This window comes from Lacerta agilis, chromosome 7, assembly GCF_009819535.1.
Source record: "Lacerta agilis isolate rLacAgi1 chromosome 7, rLacAgi1.pri, whole genome shotgun sequence".
NCBI classification, from domain to species: domain Eukaryota; kingdom Metazoa; phylum Chordata; class Lepidosauria; order Squamata; family Lacertidae; genus Lacerta; species Lacerta agilis.
In genome coordinates this window covers 48,454,481-48,466,527 of record NC_046318.1, presented here as the reverse complement: position 1 = coordinate 48,466,527, position 12,047 = coordinate 48,454,481, and the positions used below count along the sequence as shown (strand labels likewise).

Sequence of the window (12,047 nt, the reverse complement as noted above, 5' to 3'; positions counted from 1 at the left end):
TGACTCCGATTCACCAATAACCTTGACAGCTGAGCCAGTGTTCCATGACAACAAGCAGACCATTGATAAATAGCAACAAAACTATTAGAGGTTGAATTTATGAGATGAGTAATAGGGATGCTAAATTATAGGCTTACTACAGCTTGACATATATTTGCAAATGCATGTGTATGCATCTCAGAGAGAGAAAAACTTTTCTAACCTCATGACCCCTTTGCACACTGTACAGAAACAGTCCAATTGCTTTCCTTGGGACTGTGTTTTACAGTTCACCCACCCCAGTTCATAATTTCAGGACTGCAGAATTTACTAAGAATAGTTAAAATGAGTCTTTGGTTTATATTTGTTTCTGAAATAATGACCAAAACATGTCATAAGAGAGAGGGGGGAATTGTAACCAGTATCAGCATTTTGAACTTGGCCAGTGCAATTCTTTCAGCAACAGCATAGCATGTTGGCAATATCCTGCCCCAGCGAGCAGTAGAGCTGCTGCATTTTGCACTAGTTTCAAGGTCAAGGGCAGCCTCAGGACAGCTCCACATAAAGCACATTGCAGTAATCCAGTCTTGGTGGTTATCAGTGCCTGGACAACTATTTCAGTGGTCAGGGTATCGCAGTCCAGAAATGGCCAAATTTGTTTTACCAGCCAAACCTAGTAAAAGGTTCTCCTAACCACTGAGGTCACCTGGGTCTCTAGTGACAGAGATTAATGCAGGAACACCCCCAGATTGTGAACCTGCTCCTTCAGTAGGAGTGTGACCTTTTCCAAAGCCGGCAATTGCCCAATTATCTAGATTCTGCAACCACTCACCTATGGCACCTCTGTCTTGCCAAGATTAAGACTCAGTTTGTTGGCCCTCATCCAGCCTACCACTGAGTCCAGGCTCTAGTCCAGGCCTTGAACAACCTCTCCTGATTTAGATGTTACAAAGAAATGGAGCTGGGTAGTATCAGCATACTGATACCTTGCCCCAAACCTCCTAATGATCACTCTCAATAGCTTTATATATAGTTAAATAGCATTGGGAATAAGATGGTACCCCATCGTATCCCCTTTTCATCCACCAAAGTTGGTGGGTTCTTGGAGAAAATGACATAACTCGCCCATGAACTGGGGGTTAGCCACTCCTAGTGTAAGTACAGTGGTACCCCGTGTTACGCACGCGATCCGTTCCACCCCCAAAAAAGAAAAAAACCCAGAAGTAGTGTGATTTGAGTGCTTCTGCACATGCGCGAAGTGCGCAGAAGCATTCTGCGCATCCGGGGGTCGCGCACGCTCCGGAAATGCTTCTGGGTTGTGGGCGTTCTTAACTTGAACGTCCGCAACCCAGGGTGTGAATAAGCCGGTGTTCCACTGTAATTAGTATGAATAATTAGAATCAGCTATAGATCAGATAATTAGTATTGCCTCCAGACAGTGAGTCTGACAAAAATAAATTTTGGTCAATTTCAAATGTATATTCTACAATTTTCAGATACAAAATGAAACTTATATTACTTCCCCTTTCTCTCAAGCATTATTTGTTATATTGCTTTGAGTGTTTACTTGATTGACTGTGGAAAGCATGTTGTAGAGCTGCAAAGGTACAGAAGGGGGTGACTAAAATGATGGGACTGAACAATATTTTTTTGCCCACAAATGGAAGGAAATTGAGCCATTTTGTTTTGCACACATCCTGCCCACATGCTATCTGAGGTAGAGTAAAATGATGCCTACTGTGATGTAGGAATAGAAGAACCCTATCTGAATGGGAATATAAGACCAGTCCAGAGACTCCAATGTGTTTGTAGAGGGTCTCGAGGTCTGCCCAGTTCAAGCCTTGCTTAAGATGGCCTAACATCAAAGTCCACGAGCAGCCCCTGATGTGCACAAACTAGAACCTCACAAGAATTTTGATTTGGATTAGAACTTGGGGAATCAGCCAAGCTGCAGATCCTGAGCCAAATTGGATGTATTCAGAGGACCTTGGGCCTTGGACAAGCTGGGTGCACACAGACACAGACCACTGTGAGTCATGTTGAAGGAGCCCAGGGCCCCCTGTGTGTCAGGGGGCAGGGCATCAGGCAGGAAGGAGAGCCAAGAAGGGTCGAAAACTGCAGGAAACGCTCCAAGACATACCTGACTTGCAGCTGCATCTTCCCAGGAGAAGGTGGGCTACAGTTCTCTTTCCTGCCTGAAACCTGTTGAGTAGAGGCACCCCTATAGGGTGTGGGTGCTGCTTTTCAAGAGGCTGTCCTGCAGGAAGGATCCAGTCCTACACAGTGCTGGCTCATTTGCAGACTCTTAAAAAAACACACCCTATTTTAACTTTTTGTTAATATAGGGTTTAAAAATCCCCACCCCTAAAATGTTTTGTGGAAGGATCTGGGGTGGAATGGGTGACACTGGGTGAATCTCCCCGATCCACATGCCATAGGATAGAGTGATGTGGGGCTCTTTGCTGAACCCTGTTAGAAATATGAGGCCGTGAAATTAGTTGAACTTTCAAGACTTTGAATATTTCTGCCTCTTTAAGGTAAAAAGGTAAAGGTAAAGGACGCAGGTGGCGCTGTGGTCTAAACCACAGAGCCTAGGGCTTGCCGATCAGAAGGTCAGCAGTTCGAATCCCAGCAACGTGGTGAGCTCCCATTGCTCAGCCCCTGCTCCTGCCAACCTAGCAATTCAAAAGCACGTCAAAGTGCAAGTAGATAAATAGGTACCACTCTGGCGGGAAGGTAATTGGTGTTTCCGTGCGCTGCTCTGGTTCCTCAGAAGCGGCTTAGTCATGCTGGCCACATGACCCGGAAGCTCTACGCCGGCTCCCTCGGCCAGTAAAGTGAGATGAGCGCCACAACCCCAGAGTCGTTTGTGACTGGACCTAATGGTCAGAGGTCCCTTTACCTTTACTTTAAAGGATCCCTGAATGGTTATGTCCAGTCAAAGGCATCTATAGGGTGTGGCCCTCATCTCACTTCAGGCCAAGGGACCCGGTGTTTGTCCACAGACAGCTTTCCAGGTCATGTGGCCAGAATGACTAAACTGCTACTGGCACAGAGGACTGTGGTGAGTGCCAGAGCGCACGGAAATGCCGTTTACCTTCCCACCACAGCACTCCCTATTTATCTACTTGCACTGGTATGCTTTTGAACTGCTAGGTTGGCAGGAGCTGGGACAGAGCAACAGAAGCTCACCCTGTCTTGGGGATTCTAACTGCCAACCTTCTGATCAGCAAGCCCAAGAGGCTCAGTGGTTTAGACCACAACGCCACCCGCATCCCTGACACATCTTTCAATATTCCATTAATTAACGGTATGTTACAAATATTTTTCATGTATCCACACTGCAAATAGTCGTAATCCAATGCCTTGTTTCAACTTGCTAACCTAGCTGGCAAATCAAAGCATCTAACAAAATTAAGTTTATGGTGAAATGGTGTGCGTAAGGAATATGTAGAAAAATATCTTGGTGTGTGACTTTAATTATTTTGGTATGAGCTAATTATTATTCACATGCATTCTGCATACTCCTGTAATATGTACACCGGATAGTATTACCATATTGTAATGATTACTACATTGTGGCATTTCAGCATCTACTTTGTTACAACAGATAAATATAAACCTAAGCCATTTTAAATGGAGGGATTGGAAAGTATCCATTATATTGGTTTCTTGCTTTGTGCAGCATTGTGGCAGATCAAGCGAGTTCACAATTTAAGATGCACATTGGTTGTACTGTAACTTCTTCAGTAGTGCAGATCTTCACATTTGTTTCCATGTCCTTCATATTTGCAATGGTGAGTTGCCAAGAAGATGCCTTGCCAAAATGCTTTTTTTTAAAAGAAAGAAGAAGCAAAAAGCTTAAGTTAGTCATATGCTACCATCCAAAACAATCACAATTGGAGCCAATTTAGTGCACATAAGTTACCTTGGAAGGATTAATTTATGCTGTTGAGCCTCATAATATGTGTAACCAACAGGGAGCTGTCTGGAGACAGGGATTTTTGCAAATCTTTCAGCTAGATCAATGAGCCAAATGCAAAATCTGGTAACCAGGGGTTTCATGTAGATTTGTCATGCTCCCTAGGGGAGCTGGGGTCCAGCAACCAATGAGTGGATTACACTGATCCACAAATGCAGTTTTTCATCTGTGACAGATATAATATAAATGCTATTATTCATATTGCATAACTGGGAGAGAACCACCGACAATGACTATTGTTTATGCAAAAATTAAAAGGAGAGAATGTAGAATTTTGCAACAGGTGACAACAGACTTTTCAGAAAACAGAGTTCATTACATAGTCACATCCAAGCAATGCTTGTCACTGGGAGATTTTGTTAACACCCATTTGACCGAGATGCATAATCTTGTGGAAAGTGAGATACAGTACAGCTGTACATTGCCAGCAATACGTTTGGTTACAGCAAACACAGTCTATGCCTATCTGCTAGGTATACAGACAAGGAATGAAAGGAGACTCAGTCCTGTGAGTATGTGACCAGTAGAGATTGGATCTATCCAATCTATGCATCAGCCCCTTGATACAGTCAATCTAAGGTGGAGTGCCATGACTTGTATTCAACATAGTGCTAAGCAGATTTCCCCTTGAGCAGCAGAATGGTCTCTTCCTTTCTTTCACCTGTGTGCCCCTACATCTATTTCAGGGGTTCTTTCAGTCCTCTGGAACAGAAATTGGGACCCAAAATTTATCAGAAAACATCCCCCCCCCCCGAAAACTCCCTTGAGATCTTCTTCTTCTTCTCCTCACCTTACTCTATGGGGGGGGGGAGACCACTATGAATAATTTTATTTATTGACCACCTTTTTGTGGTGGCTACTATTTTCCCCTACACTCTGTTGACAATGTTCCCTAACTCCTCTAGGTATTTTGCACTGTTGTTAATGCAAAATGGTGGCCATGATTCCAACACAGTTGATTCTGCTGTTCAGGGAGGAAGCCTTTTACAGAGAAAGAAAGGAACAGACAAAGTTGACACATGTAACTGGTAGTGCAATTTTTACATCAGCTCTTTTTATTTCAAGGAATTAGCAAACCACTATATACCTTTTCTTACCCCCTGGGTGGATATAGTCTAGTCCAGAACAGAGTAGATTAGCATATATTTAGATTAGCATATATTTACTCAAGATTAAGGTTGATTCAGGGTTTAAAAATATATGTATCCAGATTTTTGGTAGCAATTTAAAAGAAATGGTTTGGAGGGGTTCATCTGTGTTTTGCTCTCTTTAGCTCCAACAGCTAAAACCAAATACACACAAAAGATCCAGCTGTTTAGAACTGCTATTATACCAGTTCACATAATTTTTCTTTTCTTTTTTCACGAAAACGAAACAGAAGAGTTGTGCAATGTAGTTTACAACCACTTCTTCCTTTGTTGATGTTCTCCTCCCATTAACTGTAGTGCCTACAAGAACTCCATGGCAAAGAAGAGAAAAGCTGAAGAGCAGATTTTGGGCGTTCCAGTCAACAAAAGGAAGTCTCTGTTAATGAAACCCCGTCACTACAGTCCAAGTGTGGAAGGAAAAGGGGAAAATGAGGACAAGACTGACCTGCAAGACAACAGCAATGATCTCAAAGCAGGTATCAAAGATTAGTTGCTCTAGATGAATGTAAAAATGCATCTAAGTGTTGGTGCTGACCTTCAAAGCCCTAAATGACCTTGACCCTGTATACCTGACCCTGTATGACCTTGACCATGCATACCTGAAGGAGCAACTCCACCCCCATAATTCAGCCCAGATGCTGAGGTCCACCTCCAGACAGGAGCGTAGGAAGGGAGGGGCGGTGTGCCCCATGTTCCACTCTGGGAGGGGTGACAAGATGGTCCCTGCTTCCCCCCAGCTGTAGAGTGGCTGAGGGCACGCGCTCACGCGGCGTCTGTATGGGTTGCCACTCTTGCGCACCGTCCGTATGGGATGCCACTTGTGTGGCATCCTGTGTGGTTGCTGTGCAAGCGGCAGCTCGTATGGACTGCACATGTGCGGCAGCCCATACAGCTGTCGCACATGCACAGTCCATACAGAATGCTGCTCATGAGCGGCATTCTGTACGGACTGTGCATGTGCGGCAACCATATGGGCTGCCACACATGTGCAGTTTGTAAGGGCTGTGCTGCCCCGGGTGCCAGAGAGGGTTCCTCTGCCACTGCCTCCGGGGGGCCTTCTGGTGGTAACTAACTGCAAGAAGTGAAGCTACAGGGAACCAGGCAGGGGGCCTTCTTAGTAGTGGCACCCACCCTGTGGAACGTTCTCCCATCAGATGTCAAGGAGATGAGTAAAACTATAAAACCTTTAGAAGGCATCTGAAGGCAGCCCTGGATGGGGAAGCTTTTTAATGTTTAATATATATGTTGGTAGCTGTCCAGAATAGCAGGAGCAACTCATTCAGATGGACAGGATACAAATAATGCTATTATTATTATTATTATTATTATTATTATTATTATTATTATTATTATAGTGCTCCTGAGAGAACAAAGGGTAGAATAATCTCACTGGGCACTAGCAATAAAAGATCGTTTTGACAAAATGTTAATAATGAGACTGAGAAATTAGTAGAAATATGGTTTGTAGCCAACTAAGTCCTACTCAGAGTAGACCCACTGAAATAAGAGAACCAAAGTTAGTCATGTCCATGGACTTCAATGGGTCTACTCTGAGTAGGCTTAGCACTGATCTGAACTTGTGACCCTTTAGATGTTGTTGGTCTTTTAGCTCCTATCAGTTCCAGCCAGCATGAGCAATGACAACCAAAGGTATCAAGTCAGATTCTAATCCCTTTTTCTTAAAATCTGGGTCAGCATTAGTTTTAAGTGATAATATCCATATCAGTTTCAGGTTGTATTAGCTCTCCACTGCCTAAAAGGATTATTGATGCTAATGTGCACACTACTGTATGGAAAGAAAGAAATGGGGGGGGGCAGTTTGCTCATGGGCATTACTTTTGTGGAGAGGGAAAAATCATAGCAGAGAACAAGAGGACAGAAGGGCAAGCTCCACTCTTGAACCTTAATAAACACGGAAGAACAAGCTGGAAAGCTGTGGCAAGAGCAAATTGCATAGGCACCACAGTTGAAATTAATTATACAATACTGTGCTGAAAACACAAATGAAGGAAGGTGAACTTTTGGCACAGCCAATCCACAGAAGGCTTGTGAATAAGAATAGGGAAAATCCATCTACACTTACAATCCACTAGCTTTTTGAAAAACACATGCGCTCAGGAGATCTGCCACTATTATAATGGCATACGGGGGTTGGGGTGGAGAGCAGCTTCCTTCTCAGCATTATTTAATGTTGCTTGCTTCCCAACATTTAACTCAAGCAGTTAATATGTGAGTAATATTAATATTTTGTCTGGGCTCTCAATACTTCTACATGTCAAGTCAATTAATCTTGATGACTGAATTCAAGAAAATTCTCTAATATACATAATCCCCCCCCAAAAAAAATTTGCTCCCTAGAAAAGTTACTTTTTGACCTGTTCATTTGGAGGTGAGATCACCTTATCATGTTGCTCGGAATCATGCTTCCAGTTATTCATCTTAATGTCTATGAGCACCTTTTTCTGAGAATTGGCACATGGGCAAACCACACTCTTTCCCTACCCTTTCTTTGATTTTACAGCCTAATGTGCAGAGGACAAATGGGACTGTGCCTCCTGGCTGGTGTCACACACCTAGCTCATTCTGTCCCCTTGACATCTATATATTGGGTAAAAATCTAGAGCAGGTCCTGGCTGTTCTTGTTGCAGGGGGGGGGGGAACCAATCCATTCTGGTGGAACTTCTAAAAAATAACAGCAGCAATAAAGTTGCACTGGAGTTGTGCAAACCATGCACCAACAAAACAAGTGCATGGTAAAACACTTCAAGAAAAGTGCCACATCTTCCGGTCTAGGGCCCAAGAAAACCTCCAAGAAATAACTAATAAATATTTTCCTTTAATGTATAACAAACAGTTGAACCAAACAATTATGTAAACTGGAAATGACCCAAAATGCTAACAGTTTGGCAGCCGTAAAGTGAAATGCATTGTGGTGGCACATGTGCATTTGTGTCTCCTCCTCCCTTCCACAATAATCTGCACTTAATAGGAATATTTTAAACTATGTAGCTAAGCAACAGAGGTAATTGTTGCTTTCTAGAGCTTTTGTTAGGCACTCCACCATAGCCCAAATATGCATAATTAGGTATAATGTCTATAAATCATTATTGTACACATGTGGGTAGTTAAGTGGATTGAGAGAATAGTTCAATGAATTGGACATATTCACTGAAAATGCTTTTTATTTGTTTTCTGTAGTTGATAATACTTTGAAATTATGATAACCCTTTACACTTTCTCTCAATAGCTCACTGTTGTTGAGACAAAACTTCATTTGCATTTTTAGATGATATTTAATTTATTATTTAAACCCAGAGTTGGTCTGACATGGATTCTGCAAAGAACCAGACTGTCTTATCTATTTTATTGTAAGCTTGTTTATCTCAATTTTTCCCCCTCTAGGAAGTAAAACGTAGACCATTCCAGTTTATGTTGAATACATCCCAACTAAAGAATGCACCCTATAATCAGCATTATTGAAGGGGCTAGTGTTGTGGCTAAATTCTTCCTTTCATCCAAAAATGCTTTTAGTTACTATGGTAATATTTACTTGATCCTGGCAGACCAGTGTTGATTTTAGGGAGATAATTACCAGAAAGAAAGATGATGGAGATGTATTTTGGAGTGTCCTTGTCGGGGGGGGGGTGTTTAGAGAAAAAAAAAACTAAATGAGACACAAAGGATTTATTGTATTTCAGCATTTGACACCCCTTTCCAGTAGCCTTTACTACCTTCTGTTTCCTGCTGTGATTTCAAGGGGGGGGGGGAAATGTTTCTTAACACAAGATACATGTGTGTTTTGCCATCCTTTAGTAAAAATAGAAATCTACTTTTTTATTTTAAAAAAAAATCTCCCTTGTGATCTAATTTACTCTTTAGTTCTATGACTACCATGACTGCTCCTAACATGTATCCTGTGAGCTATAGAATTCAGGTCTTTCATTAAACCAAAAGTGACCCAGAGCATTCATTTTATATATTTAAAAAATCTATGAAGAAGAGAAGGAATGTTGCTGCTGCTGCTGCTGTTTGTTTGTTGTTCCTATTTATTTACTACCCACCCTTCATAAGACTCCAGGGCAGGTTACAACAATTTAAAATAAAACACTAAGAGCAGTTTAAAAAGCAAGTATGTGACAATGTTACATTTATCTGATATTTTTGAAAGCTTTGTTTCATCACAACAGCAAGTCAACACCTCCTCAGTGAAGAGCAGATACTTTACCCTAAATTCAGGGCCTCTACTGCCATCAATCCATTCTTGCATGTTTACTCTAGTCTGAAGCAGAAATGAGAGAATGGATGGGAATATGGCGCCGTGAAACTGCTACCCAGTATGGAGATTCTTCCTCAGCATAAAGTTATAATAGTACCAAAACCTTTAGCTGGCTTCAGGATAGCTTTATTCTGCCCTCACATGTTTCTAACTACATTAGAGGAACAAGCAGTTCAGTCACTGCAAGCGCTATGTTCATTTCCCCGCATAGCTTTTCAGACTATGGTAGAACTAATGGCCCACTTTTTGGAAATATGTCCCCACTGATGTCAATGAAACTAGGAGCAGCTTCACAAGTACATTTAGTGCAGCAGCATTAAAGGATTTTTTTATATATGATATTCCAAACCATACACAGGCAATGTGTCTTTTTCTTGTACTGTTTAAATTAACATGCCAGTTTCAAACACAAAAGAGTCATACTTTTATGCATGCATAAAGTATCACACAGTAGTTGTGCAATACTTTATGCATGTTCCAGTCACAACCAAAGTTCTATTTACTGCAAGGTGTTCATGTGTGAAATGGCTACATGCTGAAATGATCACACAGTTGTTGCATGGATCTTCTCTGTATATTCACAACACAACATTCTGATCATTTGAATTGGCCAGTTATAGTATATATTTAAAGTACCTGTATTCTCTATTGCAACCTTCCTCAAGTTGGCACCCTTCAGATGTTTTTGAGTATAACTCCCGTTAGGTACAGCTACCTTAGTTGATGGTTAGGAATGATGGAAATTAAGAACATAGGAGCCTGCTGGATCAGGTCAGCGGCCCATCTAGTCTAACATCCTGTTCTCACAGTGGCCAGATGCCTATATAGTGATACCTTGGTTCTCAAACTTAATCCGTTCCAGAAGTCCATTCCAAAACCAAAGCGTTCCAAAACCAAGGCACACTTTCCCATAGAAAGTAATGCAAAACAGATTAATTTGTTCCAGACTTTTAAAAACAACCCCTAAAACAGCAATTTAACAGCTGCATTGGACATTTGGCTTCCGAAAAACGTCTTACTTCTGGGTTTTCAGTGATTGGGAACCAAGACATTTGAGTACCAAGGTACCATTATATGAAGAATACAAGCAGAACCTGAGCCCAGTAGCATTCCACCCACATAATTCCCAGTAACTGATATTCAGAGGCATACCGAAAATGTAATTATAGTCTGGAGGGAACCATGTTGAGGAAGTTTGCTGTACTGCAAAGCATGTTTGCTCAATACGATTCTAGTTCATGTTCATAAAACAGATATTTATCTTGAGCAAACCTATCATCTTAGATTACTTAATATGAATGAGACTAATTTATAAATAAGTGGCTTGTGGATTATGGTCAAAGAAGAAGGAATTTATTTTAATGTTGTGCTTTTCTCTTTTTTTCCTGCCTCTAGAAGAGACTAATATAACACCAGCAAAAGCTACCCCTAATTTGGATGTGCAAGAAAATGATCAAATGACGGACAATTACGCCAGCTACCAGGACCTAATGGCCAAATCTTTAATTAACTTTGAAAAAACAGAGAAAGAAACTCCAGATCCCCCAGAGAATAATAAACTGAGTGACAGTAGCAGCAAGTCCTTAGAAATGGAGAATAACAATGTTGATGAATGTTACATGATTAACTCATTAGTAAGAAAAGACAGAATTTGTGTTTCGGCCCCACAGTTCTGCTCCTCTGAGGATAATGAAAGTAGTTCTGAAATTCTGGACAATGAATGGGATAGCTCCTCAAATTTCTCTGAAGAGATAAGCGTAAAACTTCCTCTAAATACAACATATATTGTAGGATGTAATCAGCAAGATGTCTTAAAAGTGCCAGGGGTCAAAACTGAAGAAGCAGATTTCAACAACTCTGAAACCATTTGTGACTCAGATACAGGGCCACAAGAATCACAGGAGTCACATGTTGAATCTTTTAGCAACAGGAGTCAAAATCCATTTCCAGACAGCGAGGAAGATGAGTGTCTATCAGAAAATACAGAAATGTCATTTGACTTGGATAAAACAAAACATAACTTGAGCTTGCTGGAACGAGCAATAGCTCTGCAGGCAGAGCAGGGCCATGTCTTTCATAGCACCTACAAAGAACTGGACAGGTTCTTACTAGAGCATCTTGCTGGTGAAAGAAGACAAGCCAAAGTGATTGATCTTTGTGGTAGACCAATTTATAACAACAAACGTAAGTTCACTTTCCTTGTTCAGAGTGGATTGTGCATTTGTGTAGACAGCTGGTGATATCTCCACTCCAACAGCGCTGAGCTGGGAGAAGTGACTTCCATCAACCTGACCTGGCAGCGATGTACTATTGAAGTCCAGCATAGTACAGTGGTGCCTCGCTAGACGAAAATAATTCGTTCTGCGAGTGTCTTCGTAGAGCGATTTTTTTTGTCTTGTGAAGCACCAATGCAAACCGCTAGTTTTCACTTAAAAAAAAAAAAATTCGTCTTGCGAGGCAGCCCCATTGGCTTTTTCGTCTTGTGGGGCAGCCTTCCGCTAGCGAATGCCGTTCGTCTAGCGAGTTTTTCATCTAGCGAGGCATTCGTCTAGCGGGGCACCACTGTATATTGGTAGGGCAGAGGGGCAGAGCCAATCTGGCACTTCCATTGCTGTTCCCAAACTCCCCTGAGCTCACTGCTACCCTGCTTTGGTAGCTCACC

General features: G+C 41.8%; 1 protein-coding gene across 9 annotated transcripts in view; it reads left to right on the top strand.

Moving 5' to 3' along the window:
* ST18 (ST18 C2H2C-type zinc finger transcription factor) overlaps nt 1-12,047 on the top strand; it is a 128,743-nt gene that overhangs the window by 68,285 nt on the left and 48,411 nt on the right. For all 9 annotated transcript variants that reach the window (XM_033155192.1, XM_033155190.1, XM_033155189.1 and 6 more), the window contains 2 exons: nt 5,407-5,585; nt 10,781-11,569. In XM_033155192.1, coding sequence (XP_033011083.1) covers nt 5,407-5,585; nt 10,781-11,569 — 968 coding nt within the window. The remainder of the gene's footprint in view (nt 1-5,406; nt 5,586-10,780; nt 11,570-12,047) is intronic.